The sequence below is a fragment of the Gracilinanus agilis genome, chromosome 2, assembly GCF_016433145.1.
Source record: "Gracilinanus agilis isolate LMUSP501 chromosome 2, AgileGrace, whole genome shotgun sequence".
Classification (NCBI taxonomy): domain Eukaryota; kingdom Metazoa; phylum Chordata; class Mammalia; order Didelphimorphia; family Didelphidae; genus Gracilinanus; species Gracilinanus agilis.
This window is the reverse complement of record NC_058131.1, coordinates 451,284,636-451,299,729: the sequence shown is the minus strand read 5'-3', so window position 1 is coordinate 451,299,729 and position 15,094 is coordinate 451,284,636. Positions and strand designations below refer to the sequence as shown.

Genomic DNA, 15,094 nt, shown 5'->3' with positions numbered 1-15,094 from the left:
TTATTCAATATTGTACTAGAAATGCTAACTATAGCAATAAGAGGAAGAAAAGAAAATTGAAGGAATTAGAATAGGCAATGAGGAAGCAATCACTCTTTGCAGATGATATGATGATATGCTTAAAGAATCCTATATAATAAACTAAAAAATTAGTTGAAATAATGAATAACTTTAGCAAAGTTGCAGAATACAAAATAAATCCACATTAATTGTCAGCATTTCTATATTTTACAAAGTCCAGAAGAAAGAGATAAAATAATTATAACTATAGACAACATAAGCCACTATAGATAATATAAAATACCTTGGAGTCTACTGCCAAGACAAACCAAGGAACTTTATGAACACAATTACAAAATACTTTTCACATAAAGTCAAATTTAAATAATTAGAAATTGCTCATGGGTAGACCAAGCCAATAAAATTAAAAGTAGAATTCTACCTGAATTAATTTACTTATTCAGTGCTATACCAATCAACTAAAAATTATTTTATAGAACTAGAAAAAATACTAACAAAATTCATCTGGAAGAACAAAAGTTCAATAATATCAAGGGAATCAATGAAAAATATGTGAAGGGAGATGTACTAGCCATTCTTGAAAGTAATTAAGAACTCCAAAGGTCACTAAACTATGATTTTCTTTTTACCAGCAATCTACTACTAGGTTCCTACCCACAAAGAAAAGCAGATAAAAAGGGAAAGGATCCATATGTACAAAAATGTTCATCATAATAATTTCTGTTGTAGCAAACAATTAGAGTCAAAGTTAATGCACAAATGATATTATAAAGCAGTAAACATTTTTAAAAATCTGATACTGGATAAAAAATGGAGTGGTAGAGCAGTGGAATACATTAGGTATACAATACATAGTAGTAAATGACCATAGTAATCAAGTGTTTGATAAATCCAAGCTTTTGAGACAAGAAGTCACCATTTGACAAAAACTGCTGAGAACATTAGAAAACAGGCAGAAATAGATATAAGCCAACATTTTAGGGGAACATGGAATAGTTTATCTCTCAGACCTATAGATAAGGGAAGAATTTATGACTAAACAAGAGATAGAGAATATTACAAAATATAAAATGGATTATTTTGGTTATATTAAAAAGGTTTTACATAAGTAATACCAATGCAACCAAAATTGTAAAATTTGTAAAAACAAAATTATGAACAAATTTTTACAATGTCTCAAGGCCTCTTTTCTTAATAGATAGGAAACTGAGTCGAATTTATAAGAAGTCATTCCCTAATTAATAAATGGTCAAAAGATACGAATAGGAAGTCTTCAGCAAAGAAATTGAAGCTACATAATCATAAGAAAAAATGCTCTAGATCACTATTGATTAGAGAAATGCATATTAAAACAACTCTAAGGGGGATGTGACAAAATTGGGACATTAATGCACTGTTGGTGGAGTTACAAATTGATCCAATCATTATGGAAGGCAATTTGGAACTATGCTCAAAGGATGTTAAAAGACTGCCTGCCCTTTGATCCAGCCATACCACTGCCAAGTTTATACCCCAAAGAGATAATAAGGAAAAAGACTTATATAAAAATATTTATAGCCTCACTCTTTCTGGTGGCAAAAAATTAGAAAATGAGGGGATGCCCTTCAATTGGGGAATGACTGAAAAAATTGTGGTGATAGAATACTATTGTGCTAAAAGGAATAATGAACTGGAGAAATTTCATGTGAACTGGAATGACTGCTAGGAATCGATGCAGAGTGAAAGGAGCAGAACCAGAACATTGTACACAGAGACCAATACATTGTGGCACAATCGAATATAATGGATGTCTCTACTAGCAGCAATGCAATGATCCAGGACAATTCTGAGGGACTTATGAGAAAGAACTGTGGGAGTAGAAATACAGAAGAAAAACAACTGCTTGATCACATTGTTCAATAGGTATATGATTGGGGATATAGACTCTAAACAATCACCTTAGTGCAAATATTAATAATATGGAAATAGGTCTTGATCAATGACATATATATATATATATATATATATATATATATAAAACCCAGTGGAATTGCTCATTGACTATGAGAGGGAGGGTGGAAAGAGGGGAGGGAAAGAATATGATTCATGTATCTATGGGGAAATACTCAAAATTAATTAATTAATTAATTAACTTAAAAATAAAAAAGAAGACCAAAAACACAACTCCAAGGTACCACTTCATACCTAGCAGATTACCTAACATGACCAAAAAATTAAATGATAAATATTGGAGGGGTTGTGGGGAAATCGGGACACTAATGCTTTGTCAGTGGAATTGCAAATTGATTCATTCACTCTGGAGAGCTATTTGAAACTATGACTAAAGGGCTATAAACTATGCATACCCTTTGATCTAGCAATAACACTAGAACTGTATCCCAAAGAGATTTTTTTTATAAAAGGAAAAAGACCCTTTTGTACAAAAATATTTATAGGGTTTCTTTCTGTGGTGGCAAAGAATTGGAAATTGAGGGGATATCCATCAATTGGGGAACAATTGAACAAGGTTCAGTATGGTTGTAATGGAATGCTATTGTGCTATAAGAAATGATGAACAGGAGGATTTCAGAAAAATCGGTTAAGAATTACACGAACTGATTCAAAGTGAAGAAATCACAACCAGGAGAACATTGCACACTATAATAACAATATTATATGATGAACATTTATAAATGATTTAGCTATTCTTAGCAATACCCTGAACTAAGATAACCTTCAAGGACTTGTGGTGAAAAATGCCATCTCCCTCTAGAGAAAGAACTAATGGAGTCTAAATGCAGACCAGGACATACTATATTTCACTCTATTTCTTTGCTTTTGTTTGCTCAAGTTCTCTTTCACAAAATGACTAATATGGAAATATGTTTTACACTATTTACTCATGAAAAATATGTATCAGATTATTTGCTGTCTCAGAGAGGGAAGGGAAGAAGGGTGAGAATTTGACTCAAATGAACTTCAAAAAAAATGACTTAAAAAAAACCCTGAAGGTTAAAAAAAAGTTTTTTGATATAATTGAGGGAGAAAATAAAATATTTTTTAAAAAGGAAAATGCTCTCTACCTCCAGAAAAAAGAATTGTTGGAGCCTGAATGTAAATCAAAGTATACTATTTTTCACTTCATATTCCTCGTGGGTTTTAGAGGTTTTTGCTATATGTCTTCTTCCACAACATGACTAATATGGAAATATACTCTGAATGATCACAAAAAAAAAAAAAAAGAAAAAGGAAAGAAAGAACAGGATGGTCTTCTAGGTAAAACAGGTGAAAGGATATATCTAGAAATGAGGTTGAACCAGAAACCTAAGATATTAAACATTTGGAAATTGGAAAAAAAATCCTCTTATGGCATCATTCTTCAATAATCTTCAAATTGTATTCAATGTTCCATGGTATATTTGATGGTTACTGTCTAGCAATTTGACCTTGGCACCATTTGAAGATTATTGAGATGAGAAATATTTGCAAATTTGTAAGGATGGTAATAATGTAAGGAAGGTCACTTGCCTCCCTTGTACCTTAGCATAGGGTTTGTTAGATCCATGAAAATACTTTATGCAATATAATATTAAATTCCAGGTACAAAAGTTAACTTTTTTCAATGATGTCCTGATTATTTATATAAAGCTAAGCATAAAACAGAGTAACTTTGCTCATTAAAGTCATTTTCAACTCTCATAGAAAAGATTTTTTAAAATTTGCAACTTTTTTTGAAGAATTATCAAAGAACAATGGAAGTGGGCATGATGGACATGAGTAAACTACAGCACATTACAAGTTAGGAAATGCACAGAAAGATTATCATCCGAAAAATGTACAAGTAAAGCCCTCCAGGAATTGATGCAGAGTGAAAGGAGCAGAGCCAGAAGAACACAGAGACTGATACACTATGGTAAAATTGAATGCAATGGACTTCTGTACTGGCAGCAATTCAATGACCCAGGACAATTCTGAGGGATTTATGGAAAAGAACGCTACCCACATTCAGAGGAAGAACTGCAGGAGTGGAAACACAGAAGAAAAACAACCACTTGAACACATGGGTTGATGCGGGCATGGTTGGGGATGTAGACACTAAATGGCCACACCAATGCAACTATCAATAATATGTAAATAAGTCCTGATTGATCACACATATTAAAACCAGTGGAAATGCGCGTTGGATATAGGGGGGTGGGGTGAAGGCGGGTGAAGGGGAAAGTAAAAACAAGAATCATGTAACCATGGAAAATTTTTCTAAAAAAATAAAATATTAAAAAAAAATAAAAATGTACAAGTGGCTTCAAAAGCTTTTGATACAATAAGTAAAACTTGTTTATTTCATCAAAAATATTAAAAAGTACAGGGATAAAATAACATTTCTTTAATATGATACAATGTACTGATCTAAAGCCAAAAGCTATCAAGGAAAAACACCCATGACTTTCCCAATAAGATACGGTATAAAAAAAATTATTGGGAAATTTCTAGGAAGGGATCTTTTATAAGATGATTAGTGAATTTTAGAAAGAAGTGCTAATGGCAGAGTCAACATGGCTTCATCTAAAACGGATCATGACAGGCTAATCTTATTTCCTTTTGGGACAAAGTTATTAAAGTAGTAAGTTACTAAATGCTATAGTTATAGATTTTGTTTAGATTTTAGCAAAGTATTTATTAAAAATATCTAATATAATATTTTCCTTGCGGAAAATACAGTAAGATGCTGACTAGACAGTCATATAAAATAGATTTGGAACTGGTCGAATGATCAGATTTAAGAAATAGTCACTAATGGTTCAAGGTCAATATGGCAGCAGATCTCCAAAGGAAGACCTAGAGATCTGTTCTGAGTCCTACACTATGTAAATATTTTTATCTGTGATTTGGATAAAAGCATAGTATGGCATGCTTGTGCAAATGGTACTAAGTTGGGAGGGATAATGAAAACATTCAAGGGTAGAAACAAAATCCAAAAAGATCTTGACAGACTTTGGCACTGAATTTAATCTAATAAGATAAAATTCGGTAAGAAAAATGAAAAATTTTATATTGGAGTTTCACTTCACATGTATTGAATTGAAGAGGTACGGCTAGATTGCAATTTGTCTAAAAAAGATATGGGGAGTTTAGTGGACTATAAATTCAATATGGAAGAGTAATGAGATATACCAGCCAAAAAAGTTAATGGTATTTCCAAGAATAAAAAGGTGACAATCCCTTTGTATTTTATCTTGATCATGCTACATATGAAAATTATATTCAGTTCTAGGTAGATGTTAGAAAGATGTTAGAGAGAGACCAGAGAAGGACAACCATATTGGTAAAGTACCTTGACTTAAGAGCAGTGATTCCGAAAGTGTGTGCTACTGCCCCCTGGTGGGTGCTGCAGCGATCCAGGGGAGTGGTGATGGACACAGGTGCATTTATCTTTCCTATTAATTACTATTAAAATTTAAAAAAATTAATATCCAGGGGGCTAAGTAATATTTTTTCTGGAAAGGGGGCGGTAGGCCAAAAAAATTTGGGAACCACTGCTTAAGTATATAATGGGAATGCAGCTGGGAGGCTCAGTGGATTGAGAGTCTGGTCTGGAGACAGTAGGTCCTGGGTTCAAATGTGGCCTCAAACACTTCTGAACTATGTGACTCGACTCTGGGCAAATCACATTTTAAACCCCAATTGCTTAATGCTTCATCCCTTAATAATGCTCTTCTGCCTTGGAACTGGAATTTAGTATCAATTCTAAAACAAAAGATGAGGGTTTTTAAAAAAAGGGAAAATGGTAAAAGGATGTTAAAGAACAGTTTTCAGAAGAAGAAATGTGGGCAATCAATAATCATATGAAAAAATATTCCAAAGCAATAATAATAAAAGAACATCAAATTGGCAAGGAAAATGATAATTTTTAGAAGGGCAAAGGGACAAAAGTCACATTAATGCATTGTTAAGGGAGATGCAATCATTCTTGAAAGTAATTAAGAACTCCAAAGGTCACTAAACTATGATTTTTTTTTACCAGCAATCTACTACTAGGTTCCTACCCACAAAGAAAAGCAGATAAAAAGGGAAAGGATCCATATGTACAAAAATATTCATCATAATAATTTCTGTTGTAGCAAACAATTAGAGTCAAAGTTAATGCTCATTAACTAGAGAATAGTTGAAAAAAATCAGGCAATGTGAAAGTAATAAAATATTATTGCATTGGAAGAAATGACCAAAAAGATGGATTCGGAGAACTCTAGAAAGACTTAAATGAACTGATGCAGAGTTAAGTGACCAGAACCTGAAGAATAACTTGTCAAATAAACACAATAATGTAAAGGGGGGAAAAAACTTAAGGACTTTAACAATACAATAAACATGATCTCAGATGACTGATGATGAAACACACTCTCTACTTTTTGAAAGAGGTTATGGACCAGCAGTTCAGAGTGAAGCATAAGTTTTCAGACACAGCCCCTGTTTGGTTTGGTTTTACTTTACAATACTTATTTGTTACAAAGGACATTTCTACTTGAGAAGCAAAGCAATTTCAGGGAAGAATACTGATGAGTAAAGATAGTGATATGCACAAAAAGAAAAAAATAAGGATAATAAAGGCAATTAAACATTTAAAAACATATAAGAGAAAGCAGAAGGAACATTAAAGGAAGATATAAATAAGCAGAGCAATTTTGTTACTGTTATATTAAATTTAACATATAGACCCCTAGATCACAAGATATTCTTTAGAAAAAAATACAGACAGCATGGAATCCTCTGTTGAATCAACCTATCATCCCTACTAGTTATTAAAATGAACAAACACTGTATGCCCTGATATCTTTATCAAGTGGCAGCACCTCTTTGAGTTAGAGGATGTCAATTGAAGTTATAAAATGAGTGTGAACAATTCCTGGATACTGTTGTTGGTTGGATCAATCAATCAAAGGAAAAAAACAGGAGTGGAAAAAGTCCTTAATTTAAAGGAATAAAATACTTTGATCAACCAGAAGAAATAAGACAAAGTAGTGCAAGTATAGTGGTATTACTTAAAGAAAATTAGTCATTCCCTATGTGACTAGCTAACTAGTCTAGTGGTAGAGCAGTTACAGACAAGCCTTTGAGAGAATTACTTGCAAGCAGAGGATATAATCTGTCTTTTCCCTTACTTGTTTACTTACTTCCCTCCTCCCACTTATGAGAAGACTTTGAAAATGGAAAAGTCAGACAATTGGTCTTCTCAAAATCAAAAGTAGGAATGTCTACATAGAGAATTGAGAAAAAAAAAAACAGACACCAAGGACAGGTAGCCTCAGTTCACAATAAGGTCACTAATTCTCAGAATCCTGTAGGAAGCTATACATACACACCTCAAGGGGACTCCATGAGATCTATAGGAAGGTAACAAAGGACTTCTGTCTAACCAGGAAGAATGAATTATATACTTTTGCTAAATGTGCTCTCCAAATTTGAGTTCACTCTCCCATGGACTCTATATGTACTTGTTGGATAGTGTGTCCCATATTTTTAGGGAAAATGTATTTTGGTCTTTGCTCCTTCACCTTTTCAGTAAGTATCCCTTTGTAAAAGCTAGTTAATGATAATTCATATTGGAAAGATATCAACTAGTTAAATGATTTCAGGGAACACATTAGGTATGAACTTGTGAGAAATAGTACTAAAAAGTCACTCCTAAGTCCTCATAAGTTACCCCTAGAATCCTAACCTGACAATGTAAGTGGGAATTGGTAGAGTAAACCAGAATATGTGCTATATAAAAGGCAATAGAAGATTAAAGTTTCATGTATAATCTTCTTTTTCTGTTTTCCTTTGAACAATGAAATGTTCAAGTCAATATTTAAATTCATAATAAAAAAGAAAATTTAAGTTAAAACCTCAATATAGTAGATGAATATACTTTATATGACCATTGGTGAATTTTAGAGGAAGTCTATTGTGCCTAAAGAAAATGCATTGCTAATTTTTTTTAATTTGAAAGTTCAAATACTTGAAAATATTTTTTTAAATAAGAAAGAAAAACTGAAAAGCTTTAAAAAGCAGAAACAAGAACTCAGATTATAGATTTTATGGTTAGTTAGTATGAAGCAAATTAGCTTCAATAGCCCCTTAAGACATATTGTAGGGCTGGTGATTGGACCTAAGAAAGTAACTCCCAAATGAGGAAGGATCCTATATCAATGAAGGTCATCAATTTATAATCTTATTGCCAAAGCATTGGGAGGTTAAATGATTTGCACAAGGTCTTCCTGGCTTTGATTCTAGTTCTTTCTTATGCTGCCTTTCTTGAGAGTATCACTGCATACTAGAACAACTGATATTCATATTGATAATCTTTGGGTCATAAGAAAAAGGTAAATTTACAGTATACCTTTCTTGAGAATAGAAAGAAACAACAAAAAAAATTTAAGTATATATATATATATATATGTATATATATATATATATATATATCCTGTGCAATATATTTGTTGAAGTTTCCTGGGGGTAGCTAGGTGGCTCAGTAGTCAGGCTTGCAGATGGGATGTTCTGGGTTCATATCTGGCCTCAGACATGTCCTAGCTGTATGACTCTGGGCAAGTCACTTAATCTCCATTGCCTACTTACCACTCTTCTATCTGTGAGCCAATACCTAGTATTGATTCTAAGATAGAAGGTAAGGGTTTAAAATTTTTTTTCCTGTAAAACAGTTAAAATTTAATGTTTTGTTGCTTATGGAAACAATTATTTCATTTCTTTGAACACTTCATTCCCTGAAAATGCTAGAATACATGAACAATGATGCTTTGTGATATATAGCACCTTCCTCTGTTAAATTGAAAGTGCTTTAATAAATAATTTTTATTATTCCAAAATTAAAAATCTGTTTTAAATGACTGATTTAAAAACCTCAAAATTAAAGATTAAGCACATGGAATTTCATTGTTTTTCCAAATTGTTTTGACAAAAATGAACTTTAAATAATTCATCTTAAATTTATGTGTAAAATAATTAAAAATAGCTAAAAAGTGGTTTGCTAATTCACATGCTATTTTGATAATCTTTTTGACAATAGGGGAGGCCAAATAAGCAAAAGGAATATTAAACTATTGAAATTTAATATCAGTATGACTACAATTTAGATAATTACTTCTGTATCTGACCATTATGCTATACAGTTTTTGAGGATGAAATATTCATTTACATATGGATAACTTAATGTCCATTCCTTATTTTGTTTTCTTTCTAGATGAAATAATTTATTTTTATTTTCTTTTCATTGCAAAAAATAAACCTATGTTGAAGTCAATAACTCAGATGAAAAGTTAAAAATAAGTGTTTAACATAAACCATGCAATTAGAAACACACACAAAGAAATTTTTCTTTAGTTAGTGAAATAAAGAAAACTAAAAAGAACATTTACCTTTTTTGCAGAAACCTGGAAATCATAAGTTTCAGTTTGCAGCAAATATTCAGGTATCTGAGACTCATGCATATCTGCTATTATAAGGAAAGAAAAGATGCTTACATTTCAAATAATATTACTTGTTATATTATGTTGTATAAATTTTAAATTATATTATGCATTACTGTTTTTCTTATCTGGTTACCTTATATAGTAAAGAATGATTCTTATTATTATGTTGGGGAATATTGTTTTGAAGTAATGAGGGTTTCTTATTTAAAAGAATATATTCCCCCAAACTATGGATTTTGAGCTGAGCAGGTGAAAAAATATTGATATTGCTTTTTATTATTAGTTATTATATGGAAATGATATGATTTTGTAATGTTCTTCATTAAATTTTTTTAACCCTGACCTTAAAACCTGTGTATTGGTTTCAAGGCAAACGAGTGGTAACGGCTGGGCAATGGTGGGTTAAGTGACTTGCCCAAGATCATACATCTAGGAAATGTCTGAGGCAGATTGAACCCAGGACCTCTCATCTCTCTAAGCCTGGCTCTCAATCTACTAGGCCACTTAGCTGCCCCTGATGAAATCTTATAATTAATTTAATCTTAATGGCCCTATCTATGAATAAATGTGGAAAATTTTGGTTTATTTTTTTCTACCATCACTATTATTCAGTTCTTTATTTTTGTTTTCCATAGGACACATTTTGTAGCTTTCTAATTCTTGGACTACTTCATAAAATAAGAATTATATTTTTTAATTGACTATTATAAGTCAACTTCTATTTCTACTTCCTCATCTCTTAAAATGAGGATAATAAAAACACCTACCTCCCAGTGTTATTGCTAGGATAAACTGAAATCATATTTGTAAATCACTTTGAAAACCTTAAAGTGCTATACAAATATTATTATTATTACTAATTATAAAGATTGAATTTCCACCTCCTCTTAGACCTTCTTCTCTAGTCAGTCCCATTCTCAAGAAAGAGCTACACTAGCCACAGAATGTGTCTACTCTCTTAGGACTAGAATAAGATCCAAATGACTTGTCTCCAGTCAGCTGGCCATTTGGTGATGCCAACATAGTTAAAGAGAAATATACAAAATAGTCTTCAGGTCAGTGTAGCCCCCTTCTTCTGGTGTGAAAGCAGCAGAGTGGAGGAAAGGGGTCTGAGGTTACTAAAAATCATTAATTTTTATATCATAAATTATATTCTAAAATATCATAAATTAATATATGTAATAACTTAGCTATTAGAATTTTAAATATGACATCTTGTCTAGTAACCAAAGAGGAGAAATACTGTGGAAAGTACTATGTTCAAAGGCAAAAAGAAATTCATGAGACATTTGATTATTCCATACTGTAATACTCATGACAAGCATTTAAAAAAACATCATGAAATGGTTAAAGCTTATATACCAACAACTGTTGCAAAGGATGATGAGGTAAAAAAAAAAAATTCAAAACATAGTACAGTCTCCTCTCATAAGCTTCTAGGGACTAAGAAGATTGTTCTATAGCAAAGGTAGAGGGAGAGAATTAATGACTTCCACCTACCTACCCTCAGGTATTGATCTCTTTAGTGCCTGGAAGCTTTTGGGAGCCACTACGTAAGACTTAGTAAAAGCTTCCAAACTAATCAACATGTATTTTGACATGCAATGATGGCAGTTCAAAGGCAAGGATATTGAAAAATAAAAATTTCAGGAGTAAGAAACAACAGAAGCCAAAGGTCAATGCATAAATATCACACCTGAAGTTCATATTTTTCCCCCATAAAAGATTATGGATATGGTGAGTGCTAAATACTGTTAACAAAAATGAGATTGTATTTTAACTGATAGGAATCAGAATTATTTACTGATGTGGGAATTATTCCCACATTGGCTGTCTGTATATAGATGGATCACCAACTTGTTAGAGGGAGGATCAAAATTAATACAAAAGCAGAAAAAGAATAGAAATTTAAAATATATATAGCATGAAAAGAAACAATCCCAACCTAACCCATTTAAATAAATTATCAGTCCCTACTGAATGTCTATAATTCAGACTGTGACATTCAATTGAATGAACAACTCATATTGCTGCTCCTATAGTGTATATATCTGGGAAAGAGTATAAATTATCATTAAATTGAACCCATAATTAAGCAGGAGAAAGTGGATAGGATGGATTACCTTCAAAAAATTACAAACCTTATATATAATGATCCCCAAATACTCATAGCAAAAGCCTATTTTGAAAAATAACAATATTTCACTTACAGTATAGTATGGCCACCAAGTTTCTTAAAAATGAAAAATGATGGAGAGATGCACAATTGGTGTGAATAGACTGTACTCTATAGCCAAAAAATGAAGAATTTCAAAGAACAGTCATAAGAGATATTAGAGAAATGTACAATAGAGTCAAAGAAAGTCTGGTCACATACTGAGGAAGAGTAACAACAGGTGGACAGATTGAGTACTCCACTGGTATCCTTATGATATTTATGATGCCTATATGTATGTATGATGATACCAGTCCCTGAACATCATGACATCTAAGTATAGAATGATAATACAATCATTCTTTAGAACCTCTTTTTTTTTAGAACTAAATTTAAATGAGTATTGTTTTGGGTGCAGGTTGGTGGCATAGTGGATAGAGAACCAGACCTAGAGATAGGAGGTCCTAGGTTCAAATCTGGCCTTAGACATTTCCTAGCTGTGTGACCCTGGCCAAGTCACTTAACCCCCAATTGCCTAGCCCTTACTGCTCTTCTGTCTTGGAACCAATATTGATTTCTAAGTCCAAAAATAAGGGTTTTTAAAAAATTACTGTTGCTTTCAGTTTATCTCTTAAATGTCAAAGACTTAAATAAGTTGAATCTCAGATTTTAATTTCTGCTAGAACTTCCTTATAATTTCATACATTCAAAAAATACTTAATTAGAGAAATTCCTTTTTTAATAAAACTATAGAGCTGGGGATGTTCACCAACTGGGGGATAGTTGAACTAATTATGGCATATATGTTGGTGATGGGATACTATTGTGCTATAAGAAATGATATGCAAGATGGTTTCAGAAAAAGCTGCAAAGACCAACATGAACTGATGCAGAGCAAAATAAGCAGAACTGGGAGAACACTGTACAGAATAACAGGAATGTGGTATGGTGATTGACAGTGAAAACTTGACTACTCTCAGTAATAAAATAATCTGGGACAATTCAGAAGGATTTATGATGGAGAATATTGTCCACCTCCAGAGAAAGAACTGTTGGAGTTGGTTGGATGCAGATCAAAGCATACTATCTTTCACATTGGTGCATTTATGGTTTTATTTTGGGGTTTTGTTTTGTATGAGTTTACTCTTACAACAATGACCAATATGGAAGTATGTTTTGCATGATAATACCTGTATGGCCCAGATCAAATTGCTTACCATCTCCAAGTGGAGGGAGGGAAAGGAATGAGGGAGACAGTTTGGATCTAATAATTTTGGGAAAAGAATGTCAAAAATTATTATTACATGTAATTGGAAAAATAAATTATCTTTGAATTTAAAAAACTATAGAGCCAGAATTCATTATTTTTGCTTTTGGAATCCTTGGACAGCAAGAATATTTTCAATGATTCTAAATACAATTTCTTTAAAAATAATTGCTCCCATAAAAAAAAAACACTATAAGGGAACAGCAAAGAGATTTTTACATATTTGAAGAACAATATGCTTTATTTTGAGTTGGTTTTCAGTGGGGAGTGGTTTTGGACCAGTAGTACAGGAAATACATAGTAAGGAGACTCACAGTACAAATGAAAGTCAACACCTAGTTTGCAAGTAAAGGTCTTAGAATGTTGCCTGGACAATTAAAAAAAAAAAAACTTCTTCAACCGTTACCATCTATCTTAGAATCCTAATTGATTCTACTGGATCCCAAGTATCAATTCTAAGACAGAAAAGTGGTAAAGGCTAGGCAGTTGGGGTTATGTGACTTGCATAGGGTCACAAAGCTAGGAAGTTTCTGAGATTCAATTTGAACCCAGGTCCTCTTGACTCCAGTTTCTGGCACTCTCTCCACTGTGTTATGTAGCAGTCTCTTAGATAATGACATTTTAAGTGGTTTTGCCCAGGGCCAAATAGCTGATATAATGTCAGGTGCTGGACTTGAATACCAGTGTTCCTGAATCAGGGTTTGGTTTATTTCATATGTAACATTTACTTTAAGGAATTGTCTTACTCGGTAAAAGTTCTTCAAATGTATTTCTTGCTGGTAGGCTCTGGCTAGCTAATTCATTCGGATCATTGCCAGTACTTTCACTATTATCTCCATGTGCTCAGCACATGTTTTTCTGAACTATACGTCATATTCATGAGACTATTGTGTCGGGAATTATTAGCCTATCATCTAACAAAAGAAAACTGATTCAGTTCTTGATAATTATTGATACATGTCCAACAGCTTCATTAGCACCTGAAATCATAGAGGAAAATTATCTTCCAAGAATTGTGTGAAGCATACTGGTTTTTCTTAGAAAAGTGAGTATCCTAGGATCACAAATGGAAAATGGAAAGGGATCTCAGAGGCCATTTGTCTAAATTCCTTATTTTATAAATGAGAAAACTGAACGGCATAAGGGTTAAGTGAGTTGGTCAATGTCACACAATTAGTGACATTTCATTGTAATTCACTTTTTCTCTTTCAGAAAGTTTTTTTTTTCAGGATGATGAACTACAGCATTATTTAAATTATTGTCTGAATTTATTATTCACCATGTTAATGTACCTGGTGCTTGAAACGACAAGCTGTTTTAAATACCATTTATAATAAGAAGTACCCTGAATATCTGCAGACTTTTTACTCAAGTGCAGAAGGCATTTTTTTCTTTCCTAAGTAATTTTTTTTTTCACTAGAATAGTAACCTCTAAAAATCTGAATAGTTTTCTGGATCAACTAATAATAATAATAATTGCTAGCATTTGCATAGCACTTTGCAAATATCATTCCATTTGATCTTCACAACACTGGGAGGTAGGTGCTATTATTATTCCCATTTTACAAGATGGGAGGAAACTAAGGCAGATAGATAAAATTATTTTCCAGGATCATACATCTAGGAAATGTTTGAGCAGGACTTGTACTCATATCTTCCTGAGTCCTGACCCAGAATTTCCTCTTGTTTTTTCTATTTTTTCTACATTTTCTGTTTCTGATTCTGAAAACAAGTCCTGAAGGTCTTGGTGAAAGTAAATAGTATCATCAGTTTTAGTGTGATAAAGCCATCTATTTTATTACCTTTAGCACTGTTTCTCTCAGAAGTGGAAGATGTAGATTTTTCTTCTTGTAGCCACTGGAATTCCTCTTTATATTTCATTTTAGAGTCTAAAAATGAAAAAGAAAAAAAATTTCTGCTACTCTTTAGGGGTTGAGTTATATTTATACCAATCCTCTCCAGATCAATTTTATTAGCCAGGAGATAGAGCTATTGCTTCCAACAGTTTCTTTGTTCTCTTGGCTCATACTCAGATTGAGGACTATCAAGAAAAAAAACCCTAAAATACCACAGGCATTCCCCCAACCCTGCTTACTGTAGGAAAATACCTCTTTTCAGTTATAGAAGTGTAATCAAATTAATATAGCCATTGCTATTGGAGAAAGTGTGTCAGTCTATTTCTCTTTGGCTGCATTCACCATTCCTATA

General features: G+C 32.5%; 1 protein-coding gene across 1 annotated transcript in view; it reads right to left on the bottom strand.

Moving 5' to 3' along the window:
- Positions 1-15,094, bottom strand: part of MIA2 (MIA SH3 domain ER export factor 2) — a 176,023-nt gene that overhangs the window by 132,213 nt on the left and 28,716 nt on the right. Inside the window, exons 5-6 of the mRNA XM_044664782.1 lie at positions 14,689-14,775; positions 9,411-9,487 (exon numbers count right to left, since the gene is read on the bottom strand). Coding sequence (XP_044520717.1) covers positions 9,411-9,487; positions 14,689-14,775 — 164 coding nt within the window. The remainder of the gene's footprint in view (positions 1-9,410; positions 9,488-14,688; positions 14,776-15,094) is intronic.